We start from the raw sequence: 14,884 nt of genomic DNA, 5'->3' as shown, positions 1-14,884 counted from the left end.
GTGCTGGGGGGAGCCAGCATAAAATCTGGTTCTTCCCAGCACCATCTCTGCAGGAAACAGGGGAGGTAGAGGCACAGTGGAAACAACATGAGTGAGGACTGAAGCAGTCTCGGCTTGTGCTGCTTCTGCTGCAATTCTGCTTTTGAAATGTACAAGAGCCCCACCAGGGCTCTTGTACGTTTTAAAGGTTGATGCACCGCAGGGAGCACGAGGCCAGAGAGGTCCCCCGCTGGTCCCATGCTTCCTACAGGACTTCCTTTTGAAATGTACAAGAGCCCCAGAGGGGCTCTCATACATTTCAAAAGGAAGCCCCATGCTTCAGAAGCAGAGGTGACCTTATAGACTAATTGAATAGTCGATGGAAATCCCATCAACTATTCGATTAGGTAATTAATGTAAATTTAACATCCATATAGAGAAGGTGAATTGAATGCTTCTGCTTTTTTTTATCTCCTAGCATAAGGAAGAGCCATTCAGTGAAACTGAATGACAACTTCAGCACTGATAAATCTTTTTACACAGTATGTAATTAGACTGTGAAACACTGCCCTGGGTTATTACTGAGACCAAGAACTTAATTTAAGCAATCTCATTATCTTTCTTGCCTGTCACTTTAACTATATCACCCAGGCTTTGGTACCTGCCACTGGCTTCCCCATGTTCATTGTGTTAAGTATACAGGTCTTATTTTCCTTCAAGTTGCTAAAAGCTCCAATGTGAACCTTAGACCATATCTCTCTCTTTATCTCCCACAACTCCACTACTGATGCCCCGTTTGTTTATTTTTACCATGCCTGCCCCTATGCTCTTCTGTATCCTATCTTGTATCCAGTGAACCCTAGTATATCAAAATGCCACCTTATTTCTATTCAGATCATTCAGCTCAACTTCTGTTTGGAAAAGTTGAGTTCATAAGAATAATTAAAAAAATACTTTGTAATTCCTTCCTTTTTTTCCTGTAGATATCTTTTCAACTGAAAAATCTTAGGGAGCATAGACTTTGTCTCCTGTATATATTTTTATCTTTGTATCTTGTTCCGTGCGGAGTACATTGTGGGAACTAAATACATGAGAGTAACTTTTATATAAATGACAAAGTAAATCTGTAGCAATCTTGCCGATTTTTATCATTAGCTAAATCTGGTTGTACTTATAGTATTGTTACTTCTAACTTCTGTTACTATGCAGTTCTTGTGCATGCTAACTGTAGATATATAAAATGCCCGTGGCTGGTCTGTGTCAGCTGGCTTGGGATGTGGGGTTATATAATTGTAATGTAGACATTTGTGCTGAGGCTGGAGCCAGAGTCAGCTGACACAAGCCAGCCATGAGTATCTTAACTGCAGCATAGAAAGACCCATGGGGTCCAACACCACTCCCATGGAAGTCTGTGGGAGACTCTCCATTGATTTCAGTGGGATTGAGATCAGATTTTTAAGGACGTGGTCCTGACAAAACTTGCTTCTAGGAGTAGTGTTCTTCTGCAGTGTTTAGTCTTATAGCTACAGTCAGGACTGCTTCCTGAGGGCTCTGACAATACTCCCATGTGGGCTAACTAAGCTATTCCTCATGTTGTTGTTGTTGTTGGTGATGCTGTGGCTGGCCAGATTGACACATGCACTCTCATGAGATGCACATGTTGAGATGCAAAGCATGGTTTTATCCATCCTTAAGAGATTCTTTATGGCCTAAAATAGCTTTCAAAGAACAGATGTATGAAGAAAGTTACATGCAGAAAATGGAGTAAAAATTACTGGTACAACATTATGAAAGGGCTAATTATTCACTTGAAATAATATGCACTTTGTAGGGGGAAAACAGTATAAATGGTGCATAGCATGTTATTGACCCAGCTCCTACATTATTAGTTTTGTGTGACCAATATAATAAAAAACAGCTGATATATATACAGATATAATATGAACATAAACTGTGAAAATGAAATAAAATGAATTTGAATTTAAAATGTGTTCTGGGTGTCTCTTCATGATAATGTATGCACTTTCATTCATAGGGAGGAATATAACCAAGAACAAATCACTCATAATTATACGTGTATCAGGATGATAGTGCAGATACTTTGATTAGAACAGCTGAAGGTTAGTGTGGACTGCTTTGCTGTAGAAAAAGCAAGAGCGATTGTTAGATCTAAGGATAATTGCAAGATCATTCTGTTCATGTCCTCTTTGCTGTTTAATCTCGGTGATAACAGATATGTCAGAATCCTTGACTTTGACTGCAACAGACTGGGCAGACCTGGTGTTGATTGCTACTGCCAACATGAAAGTGGTGCCGCGGTATTGCAGCTCCAGTTCTTAATCAATGAGGTAAGGCTATATGTACAATGTGCAGAATCTTCTCTCCTTAAACTTGGTTGACTGGTGCAATCAGTAAAATTTTGCAGAGTAACTTCCAGACAGTTTCTTGCTGACCCCTTAGTTTGCCTTGTGGACCTGATTCTGCTGTTCATACTTGCACTCAGAAGTATAATTTTCTGTATAAATAAATAGCGCTATGTGTAGTATAAAGTATTACTCAGATAAATATGGCTGGTAAAATCAGGGCCTTTATATAGGGATATTAAATACTGAACAGAGAGCAAACTGCATATATGCAACCTACATTTTTGGATCTGTCAGAAATGGCACTAATAGAAAAAAAATTCTGCTTGTCTGAAAAGTCATCTCAGAGTACTCTGAATAATCAGAACTGATCCTAATAAATTATACAGCAAGTGGTTTGAGATCCACCTCCTGAATGAAACTTAACTCTGGAAATTATTATTAATAATAACTATTAATTATGGGGTATTAAACCTTCCCCCCCCCCCCAATTGAAGTAGGGCAGCTTCCTCTTTCTCCATATTGTGTAGGGCCCGGAAGGAAGAGGAAATACTGAGTACAGATGTTTATCTGCTGAAAGTTCTGATGCCACAGCAGACCCTGGCAGCTGGGAAGTGCAGCAACAGAGATAAGCTTCATCCCCTGCAGCCACAGATGGAGTATACTGGGTCACTCTGGGAGATGCACACTGTACATACGCAGTCCAGTCAGCATGGAGGAGCTGTAAGGGTTGACACTTGCTTAGTGCAGACAGAATCTCAGAAAATGTAGCTTCCAAACACTAACAAATCTCTGCTGAGCATGTGCAACCTATTTTTTGGTCATTATTTTGAAAGGCACTCAAATTGGCTATATTTGAGCATGAGGAAGCCAAAAGGCACATCCCTGACACATAGACCACATCCTGGCAAACTTCAGGCTCCTGTTCCAAAGCATGGAGCATTGTAGGTTCTCAAAAAACAAAACAAACAAATAAAACCCGCAACCATGTTAATATATGCAAAACAACTTTTTTCTTAATCTTGTTCTGAAAAATGACTGAATCATTTTAGCTGAAACTTTTCAGTAAAACTCAGCCTGAGGCAAACATCTGGCAAGGAATGTTTCATCATGAACAGTTAATGTTTGGTGAAGTTATATACAATTTGAAATAGGGCTTTAAAATGGAAAGTCTCAGGCAGCCTTAATTATAAGTGTAACTGCCCATAGCATACTCTTAGTTAGATACAAAATGCAGGACAATGTAGCACTTTAAAGACTAACAAGATGGTTTATTAGATGATGAGCTTTCGTGGGCCAGACCCACTTCCTCAGATCAAATAGTGGAAGAAAGTAGTCACAACCATATATACCAAAGGATACAATTAAAAAAAAAAGAACAAATATGAAAAGGACAAATCACATTGCAGAACAGGAGGGGGATGCAGGGGCGGGGGGAGGAAGGAAGGTAAGTGTCTGTGAATTGATGATATTAGAGGTAGGGAGAGTGGGATGTTTGTGATACCATCTTGTTAGTCTTTAAAGTGCTACATTGTCCTGCATTTTGCTTCAACTACCCCAGACTAACACGGCTACATTTCTATCTTAGTTAGATAGTTTAACATAGGTATTTAACATGTAAATAAATAAAACATAACCTAAATAAATTATACATGGAGTTTAAAGGAAACATGCTCATAGTCAAACTGAATGAAACATTTCTATTTCTACGTTTTTTTCCACTTACTAGCAAGACTTTTGAAGTATATGTGTGAATAAACGTGTGCCATCATTTTGTCATATGAATCACACTTGCTTTCTTTCTGACCTTAACTTTTGTCATTCTGTGCTCCCCTGCATCATGTATTCCCCTGCTGCCTATTCATTCAATGTTTTCTTTACTAGCTCCTTTACTTCCTTATCTATAGGGTTTTCTGTAGCTTGGATCTCTGTCCTCTCTTATTTCTATTCTTTATACATGTTTATCTTTTCTGATGGATTTAACTAGTATATCAAATCTGATAGTTCTGGATTTACCTCTTTCCGTATGCACTCATATCTAAGAATAGATGCCAGAGGTAGAGCTACAGATGTTCAACCACCATCTCAAACCCCAGTCTTCTTACCTTGCTTCCCTTCTTACCTTGATTGAGAACTCCACTTTCCTTCCTGTTCCCCAGGCCCATAAGCTTTCCTTTCCCCCATACTTCCATAACCAGTCTTTAAGTCACATAACTTCTTCCTGTTTATTAAAAAGGTGGATTTTGGTTGCAATTGTCGACCACTGTCCCTGTGCTTATGGTGCCCATTTCCAGGGGTCTATTGGAGGGCCCCAGAGTCATGCGTGACCGAGGAAAGCACCCACACCTTAACCCAAAGGTGGGCTGGATCCAGCCTGCCAAGCGGTTTGCTCTAGCCCGCCCTGCTGCCCTGGCCAATCAGGACCTATGGGCAGAGAGTGCAGGTCCTGATTGGCTCAGGGGTAGGGGTGTGAGAGAGAGGCATTGCACATGTCCCCCATCTCCAGGCCAGCAGGGCCTAGTGGCAGGGGTGTGCGCAAAGTCTCCTTCTCCCACCAGGGGCATGCAGCACCAGAGGGAACTGCCAGCTGTTCAAAACAGCTGGTTCCCCTAAGCGCGGTGTGCCCGTGGAGACTCTGCTCCCCCTTTCCCAGGAGCACGCTGTACCTAGCGGGAACCACCCCTTCTGCCTGAGGCCCTGCCCCTTCTGGGGGCGGAGCCTACTGGCAACCACTACTAGAATTGGTGAAGTGGCCCCTTTACAAAAATTATTGCCTATCCCTGCCCTAAGCCCACTCCTGGGCAGCAGTGCTGGGTGGCAGGGTGGCACGGTGGCTGGGGAAGCACCTTCCATCCCCAACTGTTCCCAGGCAGCCGAACCCCATGCTCCCAAGCCTGCTCCCAAGCATTAAGATGGGAAAAGCCTCTGTGACCCCAGACACTGCTCCTAGGTGGCAACGTTGGGTGAGCACAGAGGAGAAGCGGGGAGCCCCACAGCCTCTAACCCTAGCAGTAGCCATCTAGTCATGGGAAGCCCCCAGTGCTCTCCCAGCCTAGTCTCTTGCAGAAACCAGGGGGAAGCAAGGCAAGACCCAGGACTGGGACTCCTGCAGTGACACCAGAACTGGAGGAGTTCTTGCAATCTGTAGCAGCATAAGGGCTGGGGCAGCCTGGAGCCACAGTGGTGAGACAGAGCTTCTCTGGCTTTGGGGTCAGAATGTGGGGGCCCGAGTGGATCAGAGGTGGGGATTCGGGGAGGGGCCAGAAAGGGGTGGAGTAATGGGCAGGCTCACATGGAAGGGGACAGAATGAGGGCAGAACTACAGGTGGGAAGGGATGGATTGGGGCCCAAGAAACTTTAATATGTTTCTGGTGTCCCCACATGCCATTTCCTATCTTAATTACTTTGAATCTTCTCATCTCTAGTTCATGCTTCTCCACTGTGGCCAAACATTGATGAGCTTTTCATCTTTTCTATCAACTCTTGACCACATCACACCCTTCAAGTCCCTTTGTTACTGTCCTATCTTGTACTATATTGAATTGAAATGATGCAAGGGCCAGCATATCAGATTGAAAAGAACAATTAATGGGGACTGTGATATAAATCCAGGGTGCCTAAAGAGAACTCTACTTGTAACAGTCACATTTTCCGCCTGGCTTCTTAGACCTAGATTAAAGCACTTCCTTCTGTTGGGCAGTGGCTGATTCTTGCATGCTATACCATAGCGATCATGCACTTGCTTTTTTCTTGGGCCTCTCCCCTTGCCATGAGCTCATTTCTTTGGGATTGCTGAGTCCATGTAGCAGCACATGCTCTATCCTGCAGTTGCTCCTCAGAAATCATCTGATTCTTCCAGTCAGATGAGATATAGCAGCTGGAATTGGGCTGAATTTCCTGCCCGCCCTCTGAGGAAGGATTTCTCCTCCTAGGGAAATTCTGCATTACTGCACATGTGCAGAATTCATAGCCTCCTCAGATTTCTTTGCTTCCCTGCAGAAAAATGACTTCTGATGGGGGAAGTAAAAGGAAACCACAAGAGCAGTCATGAATCCCTTCCCAGCAGTGCAGGCAGGTCGGTTTGAGTGCCCAGAGCAACTGGTAAAGATGTAAAAACTCTGCTGGGGCGGAGGGTAAGGTCATGCATGTGTGTGTGTGACAGCATGGAGGGGTAGGGTTTGGGGGTTTTTTCTGAGGAGGTAGGTTTGGGGCAGACTCTGCCCCCTCAGGCAAAGCAGAATGTAGCAACCTGCCTGATTAGTAAATTCCTCCAGGAGTATAAAACTGGTGTAACAGTTATAAGGCTCCTTTACATTGACAAGAGTGGTGAAAAGGAGCCTTATTGCATGGCCTTATAAATGCTTATCTTGTTTTAGTGATTAGAGCTGGTTTAACTTTTGGACTGTAAAAAATTCCTATCACTTGTGGTCTATGAACTGTTTGCTACTGACCTTTCTAGAGATGGTCACTAGTCTACATAAATTGTGAGTTTGAATCTCCAGTTCTCACTTGCTCTTCAGTTGCCTATGATGTAATACTAAGCATATGGCTGCATATAATTATTGAATATTAATTACAAATAAAGGTTCATCAATGCTAGCTAGATTCCTGTTAGAGAGCATTTGGGGATTTCCTCCAGTGTTCCCCAAACCCATTCTCCATCCACTGTACTGTTGTTTAAGTAAGTTACCAAAATAATTGAAACCAGCATGATTACATTGCATTATTTTAAGAAGTAAAATATGAAGAATTTTGCATTTTCTGTTATTTTCTGTTAGTCAGACCAAGATCACAGAAAATGCAAAATCAAGAATGTGAAGAGCACATCAAAGAAAGAGGATAGGGATAAAAGTAGGAATACTGAACAGGGGAAGCTAGTTTTTCTTTCCTGTTGTGCTAAGCACATTCTCCTTGCTTCAAATGCCTCCTTCAAACCCATCTTTTCTAGATAATACATCCTCCCTTCTTATTCCTATTCTTCTGCACTCTTCCTGATTTATCAATCAGAAACACAGTTAATATCACATCTTTAATACTAGAATGAAATATTGACTTTCCACATCAGCTCAAATGTGAATATTTTAAATTAGTAAAAGATCAGCCAAAACAAAGTAATGGCTATCGCAGAGTAATTTTTTTTTTTTTTTTTTTTTAGAAGGAAGGAAGTATTTCACGGATGTTTTACTCCTGTCTACTTACAAATCTTTGTCTTATTCTTCAATATTCTTCCCTTTCAATATGCAAATGAATAACATTCCACCATGATCTGTCTCTGATTGCTGTAGGGTGCCTTGGTCAGTGCAAGTGCAGATGACACACTTCATTTGTGGAACCTAAGACAGAAACGGCCGGCTATTCTTCATTCTCTGAAATTTAACAGAGAACGGTAAGCCAGTTTGACAATAAACAAAAACGTCATTTTAAAAACTGACTAGCTAGATTTTGTTGACCTATCAGTGGTGGAAGGATTTGGTTTTGCCTACGGGTTCCTTTTTTTGTGTGTGTAGGGGGAGGGGATTTTGCAGACTTAATGATGAAGTTGATGTCCTTGAAAGTTTTTGTTCATTTATAACTTTTAAAATATAGCTTACAAACAACATGATTCATCAGAGTGCTGTTTGTGGTGCAGTAATACCCCTCAAGTCTATAGAATCTATTTCTGCTTCCCATTAGGGTTGTAAAGGACTAGTTGACTATCTGATATCTGATAAGCAAATGCTTATCGGATAGTTAACAGGATAATCGACTAGTTGTTTCCCCTCCTCCCCGCTGCCTCTCTCAGATAGAGGCAGCAAGGGAGGGAGATGGGGGTACTTAAAAGTGACAGCGCAGCATGGAGTCTATGCGCTGCTGCTTTGAAATGCCGGGTGGAGCCCGGGATCAGCTTGGGACTCCCCAGCTGACCCCAGGCTCCACGTGGAGTGCCAGCTTTGAAATGTACAAGAGTCCCCAGAGGGGGCTCTTGTGCATTTCAAAGATAAAGCACTGCATGGAGCCTGGGGTCAGCCTGGGGTCCCACTGACCCCAGGCTCCATGCGGTGGTTCCTCTTTGAAATGCACAGGACCCCCTGCTGGGGACTCCAGTGCATTTCAAAGGGGAAGCACAAGGTGGAGCCTGGAGTCAGTGGGACTTCCAGCTGGCCCTAGGCTCCCACTGGAGCTCTTGTACATTTCAAAGGCAGAATGCAGAAGTGCTTATCGAGTAGTTGATGGAAATTCTATCGACTACTTGACTAGCAAATTAATCGCTACTTAACATCCCTACTTCCCACTAAAGATGAGCTTCTGTGACCATCTAATTGTGCAAATTTGCACAACTAACAGGTCATTTTAAGGACAGGAAAGACTGCTACAATCTTCTATTGTGACATACTACACAACACAGGCCATAAGTCCTTCACACAATAATTCCTGTATTTAAAGAATTTTCATTCAGCATTTTCCTCTACTGTGTAACGATGTAGAATCCAATTTTCAACATGTACTATTATTTTACAATAAATACTGGTACATTAATATAATAATGTTGGTGTGTAATATAATTATGATATGTAAATCTAAGATGATTCAGAGATTTGCTTTCATGATTAGTTTTGCTTTGTGAATGGCTAATTAGAAGTTTCAAGACAAAATAGCTTAAATCAGTGGTAAAGTTTTTCAAATTTAGCTACCTATCTATTAGCCACTTTTAAATATGTCTGTATTTTCAGAGATGGTGAATGTGTAACTCATAGTGACATCATTTAGAGCTGCAGGTAGAGGAAGGATTATAGCAGAGCTTAAATTTTGACTGTTCTAAATTGTCTAAAATTTTATGGTTACTGGGATTGCCTTGATATTGGTGTGCCTCATGCAGAGGGAGCTGTTGAATCAAGTGATTCCTAAAATACCCCATGAGAGGGGAGGAAGCAGTAAGAGTGGGGGTGGGCAGCTTTTCTTGAAGTTGACTTATTCTGGCAATTCCTTTTTTGTGCACAGAGCTCAAACCCTGGCTCTTAACATTGCACTAGGATCTCCAGTGCTTGAAGGCTACCCCAGTAGAATGTGGGGTACCCAGCAGCTCTTTAGAAAGGAATCAAACAAATAACATTATTTGAAAAAGATTTTGCTTCTCCCATTTGTCAGGTACCAAGCAGTTTTGAAGTTCATGTGTCAAACAGATTATTCCCAGAATGCATGAACAGAGTTAAAAAAATTTTAAAGGCTGAATTCTGTTACTAGCTGGATATCCCAAGGGACTAAGCAGTAGTCCTTTATACCTAACCTTTTGTGTCAGTTTAAGTTGCACTTTGTGCGGAAATCTTGAAAAGATCAGAATTACAGTGATAAGAACTGTCTGTCAGGCGGTGGTTTGATTTTTTTTTTTTGAGAGCAAGTACTTTGATTACCTTTCCCCTGTTCCCCCTCCCCTCCAAAAGAAACATAAATGTTTACTGGCAAGAAAGGGACATTTTAGGATGCTGGAGTGGAGGGAATAAGAATAAGAAGGATTTGGGGTTGCATTGAAGAGAGGGGGGACTATGAGGGGAGGGTAAATGAGGATGAATGGTAGCAGAGGTGAGAGGAATTAGGTCACTCAGGTGATCTAGAAGGACACTGGGAAGGAGACTGGGGAGAGTGCTGGCAGGGGTGTTTTGCCCCATGTTTTCTCCTTCTGTCTGTCTGCCAATATTTGGGGACCCTTTGCCCTTCTAGGGCAATCTGGGCCTCTCTCCCTGCCCCATCTTCATGTGGGCTGCAATCTGGGATTCCTTGCCCTTGAATGGTGGTTGAGCCCAATTCACTTGGTATCCTGTAAGTGTGAAGTGGTTAAGTTTCACAAGTGTGATATTCTGTCAGGAGAGTACACAAAGTTTTTGAGGGTAGACTAGAAACGGGTAGCTCCCTTCCTGCACAATGAAAAAGTAGACTGCAGGAATGTGAACATATTGGCTACGTCTACAATAGCCCCTTTTCCAAAAGGGGCATGTTAATTTCACAGGTCGTAATAGGGAAATCCGTGGGGGATTTAAATATCCCCCGCGGCATTTAAATAAAAATGTCCGCTGCTTTTTTCCAGCTTTTAGAAAAGCCGGAAAAGAGCGTCTACACAGGCCCCGATCCTCCGGAAAAGGGCTTTTTTCCGGAGGATCGGGGCCAGTGTAGACGCTCTTTTCCGGCTTTTCTAAAAGCTGGAAAAAAGCAGCGGACATTTTTATTTAAATGCCGCGGGGGATATTTAAATCCCCCACGGATTTCCCTATTACAACCTGTGAAATTAACATGCCCCTTTCGGAAAAGGGGCCAGTGTAGACGAGCCCATTGGGTTATCTCTGAGAGGACAGAGTTTAGGTTACATGGGCATATAACTTAACTTTCAATTTCCGGTTTTCTGATATTTGAGTTTTTCCAAACAGTGTTTTAGGGCAGCTTTAACTCTGTGTCAACAAAGATTATTGCCATTTATTACCTTTTTCGTTTGTGTGAGAAGGTTGTAGAACTCTGAAGACATCCAGAGAGACTTACTGTTGAGTGCTTGGGAGGAGCAAGCGGTTGTAGTACATGAAAGTTCCAGTCATATAGGGCAGTGGTTCTTCATCAGTGATTCAGAGCCCCCTGGGGGTCTGTGAGCAGGTTTCAGAGGATCTGCAAGGCATGACCAACATTAGACTTGCTAGAGTCCAGGACAGAAACCCAAAGCCTTGCCACACGAGACTGCGGTCCAGGCACTGAGCCCCACCACTCAGGATTGAAGCCAAATCCTGAGCAACTTAATTTTGTTTTGTTCCCTTTGGTGTGGGGGTCTTGGGCAGTTGTTCTGCTTGCCGCCCCTTAATGCTAGCCCTGGCTTTTATATACAGAAAATCAGTTGTCAGAATACAGCTGGGCTATGGAGTTTTTATAGCATGTTGGGAGAGAAGGGCTCAGAAGGAAAAAGGCTGAGAACCCCTGATATAGAGAAAGGAAAAAAGAAAGATCCTGTAGGTCAACTTTAGGTTGCTAGGTAAGAAAAAAAATTTAAAAACCCAACAAATAGTCCTGGAGAACCTTAGAGACTAACACAAAATGTAAATTGTATCCTGATCTTTCGTGGGCACAACCCACTTCCTCAGATGAATGGAGTTTAAGGAGTCAAAGTTCCAAATAAACAGCAGAGAAAGAGAGGGGAGGGGGAAGGGAGGGAAAGGAAAGGAGGAAAAAAATGGGAAAAGAATAGCTGATAGGGTTCTAAGTGCTCATAAGTACTTGAGGTTTGGCCTGTTACATCATTAGGGTGTGAAATGTTGTGGGTAATCCAGTTAAGGTCTTAGTTTAAACCTCTATTGTAAGTACCAAACTCGTAAATGAAATTGTTCTGCAGCTTCCCTGTCAAGCAGGTTTTTGATATTGGCTTGTAATACAGAAACTTTTGAGATCCATTTGAGTGCCCGGGCAAGTGAAAATGTTCTCCAACAGGATTTCTGTTACCTTTTCAGTACAGAGTGGACTGAGTTGGCACCGGAGTTGATTGCAGGGGTGGGCTCCTGGATAATTATGATGGGCCTGTGTTATGTGATTGTTGGAAAGAATTTGTTTGAGTTTAGGGGGTCTGTAGGTGGGAATTGGTCTGTCTCCCAAGGCCTGTGTGAGAGAGGGGTCATTTTCCAAGATAGGTTGCAGATGGTTGATAATACATAGGAAGGGTTTAAGTTGGGGACTGTAGGTGATAACAAGTAGAATTATGTTGTTTTCTTTGTAGGGCCAGTCTTGAAGAAGCATAGGCCTGGGTATTCGTCTGGCTCTGTCATCTGTTTTTTTTTACTTCTCTGGGTGGGTATTTTAGTTTTAAGAATGCTTGATCTAGATCCTGTGGGTGTTTGTCTCTGTGGGATTAGAGCCAATCCAGTAGTATTTTAGGGCCTGGATATAAACAGTTGGGAAACGTGTCTTGGGAGGAAGAGTCGTGTAGGTAAGTGTAACGGTTGGTAGGTTTCTGGTATGGGTGGTGGAAACGTGGCAATAATGTAATTGTACTGTAGTGTCAAGGACGTGGATCTCTGTCAGCTGATGGTCAGGGCAGTGTGTGTGTCTATGTTATACCCGAGTCTTCAACTGCTGGGACACAAGGTCCCATCGCAGCAGGAAGCCTAGGGAGGCTGACGGGTGCCCCGAGAAGTTTAATGTCCGTGTCTTTGACCGCTAGGACCAGGTCCCTTCACGGTGGGCAGCCAACAGGCTGACAGACACCCCAGAGTTTACAGGGAGAGCTTATTACACTTCAGACTTTGACTGCTAGGATACATGATCCCTTCACAGCGGGCAGCCTAGGGAAGGCTGAGAGATGCCCCTACGGATCTGTCCTCTGGAAGCGACATGATCCAAATGCCCAGCTCTGTCTGTATCTGTCCCTTATGACTGGCTGGAGTTCTTTTAAATTGTGCTTGGTTCTATTACAGCAACTGAAGCAATCAGGTTAAAGCTTAAACAGTTACAGGTTTATTAAAGAAGCTTATAAATCCTATGGTTACAATGGCTATTACTCTATTTCTTAACTGCTAGCAAATATAGATCTTAAAAATGGTTACAAAGAAAATTAAAGATAGAAAATAGAAATAATGGTACCAGTGACAGCTTAATCTTTAAAGAGCTCTAAGTCTATGTGTACATTTAAGACAAAGGACACATACAGGTACAATTTTTACCCCCTTCTGTGCCTCTCGACTCCAGCGTGTCAGGCCAGGGCCGGTCCCTCAATTCCTAGGAAAGACGAATACGAGATGGGCGTCCCCGTGGAACCTTGGGAGGCCAATCACCTAACCCGACCACCAGATAGATGGTAGATTGACGCTCAGAGTAAGTGTGCTGCTGGACCCATCTTTATACCCATAGGGGCCCATATCCTCTTTCTTATCTAAGATGCCAAATTGTGTTGGTCTGTCTTTGTGACACCAGTTCTTACAAGGAAGTTTCAAGTTAATTTACACTTGCAAGAGAGATAACTAAATTGTGAGTACTGGACATTCTTTACTGGGTGAGAGATTCCTCCTCCGGACAAGTGTGTGTTCGTATCAATATGGGTTTCAGTCAAGGCAGTTCTCGCAGCCTCGAGGTCAACAATTGGCGTATCTTTGTTTACAGCCATCCAGGGTCACAGCAGCCAGCATATCTGGGCCTTCTGTCAAGGCATCAAAGACTATGCTGATTTTACTGCTTTGTGTGCCCTGTATGCTTCCAGGCAAGCAAAGATGGATGTTACGGGGGGGGGGGGGGGGGAGTTTCCTGTCTGGCTACAATCTCTCGTGTGGACTGGTCCAAGCTAAGGTTGATGGTGGGGTAGCAGTTGTTAAAATCCCTGTGGAATTCTTCCAGGGTCTCCTTCCTGTAGGGCCAGATGATGAAATGTCAGCAGTGTAGCATAAGTAGAGTCTTCTCAAAACCTTCAACAATAATAGGAGATTTCAACTATCCCCATTTTAACTGGGTATATGTCACCTCAGGACTGGATGCAGAGTAAAAATGTCTAGATATTTCTACATGACTGCTTCTTGGAGCAACTTGTCCTGGAACCCACAAGGGGAGAAGCAATTCTAGATTTAGTCCAAAGTGGCATGCAGGATCTGGTCCAAGATGTGAATATAGCTGAACTCCTCCATAATAGCAACCATAATGTAATTAAATATAATGTCCTTGTGGGGAAGGAGGGAAACAAAAGTCCACTTCAGTAACACTTAATGTCAATAGGGAACTACACAAGAATGACCAAGCTAGTTAAACAGAAACTACACAGAGTGTTCATAAATGAAATTCCTGCAAAGCTGCTTGGAAACTTTTTTTAAAAAAAAACAACCCCTATAATGGAGGCTCAAATTAAATGTATGCATCCAAAGGTGGGAAGAAGGAATTGAGGGTCATTTAGCTTTGCTCCGTCCTTTATGACCTCAGGTTTGAGGTTGGGGAGAGGAGGAACAAGGGCAGGGCACAGGTATGGTCCAACACACTACTGGGCAAAAAATTCTAATCATGAGCACATGAAGTGCTAGTCTACCAGAATCGAACACACACAGACAAGCACTTGAAAGAGAATGAGTGAACTGATACAGTTTAAAAAAAGCAGCCACTCCAACCATCATGTATACTTAAACTGAATATCTGAGGTCATGAAAGTGGAGTCAGTGTTCAGATCACCACCATCCCTTCAGATAAAACCTACTGCACAAGTACTTAAAATCCTACTGGGATGATTGTCCTCATAGCATTGTAAAAAGTCAGACAAGGAATTACTCAAATAACTCTTGTTACTTCATATATAAAATAAAGTTAATTATACTCCTCTCATGATGGTATCTGATAGTTTGCAAAGCTGAGAAGTGCTTCTGATGCTTTGCAAAGAATTGCGAGCATACTATTATTTTTGTTACCCTGTTTTCCACCCTGCCATCCCAGCCCACTTGACACAGGTGCCAGACTTATATTTCAGACAGCAAGCTCTCTGGGACAGGAAGTGATGTCTTCTTTATGTTAGTATAGCACTTAGCACTACAAAGCTCCCAAACATGATGGCTTCTAGGATGTTACCATAAAAT

The 14,884-nt window shown here is 42.7% G+C and overlaps 1 protein-coding gene across 7 annotated transcripts in view; it reads left to right on the top strand.

Moving 5' to 3' along the window:
• The window catches only part of STXBP5L (syntaxin binding protein 5L), a 451,312-nt gene that overhangs the window by 192,483 nt on the left and 243,945 nt on the right, over positions 1-14,884 (top strand). For 5 of the 7 annotated variants that reach the window (XM_075905178.2, XM_075905171.2, XM_089772234.1 and 2 more), the window contains exons 4-5: positions 2,246-2,327; positions 7,628-7,728. The exons of 1 other annotated variant lie outside the window; for it this stretch is intronic. In XM_075905178.2, the coding sequence (XP_075761293.1) occupies positions 2,246-2,327; positions 7,628-7,728 (183 nt within the window). Of the gene's footprint in view, positions 1-2,212; positions 2,328-7,627; positions 7,729-14,884 lie in introns of all 7 variants that reach the window. One more of the 7 variants, XM_089772229.1, reaches the window with a different exon arrangement.

Source organism: Pelodiscus sinensis, chromosome 1, assembly GCF_052426305.1.
Source record: "Pelodiscus sinensis isolate ZL-2025 chromosome 1, ASM5242630v1, whole genome shotgun sequence".
Classification (NCBI taxonomy): domain Eukaryota; kingdom Metazoa; phylum Chordata; order Testudines; family Trionychidae; genus Pelodiscus; species Pelodiscus sinensis.
The sequence above is the reverse complement of the archived record's forward strand: the minus strand, read 5'-3'. Positions and strand labels throughout refer to the sequence as shown.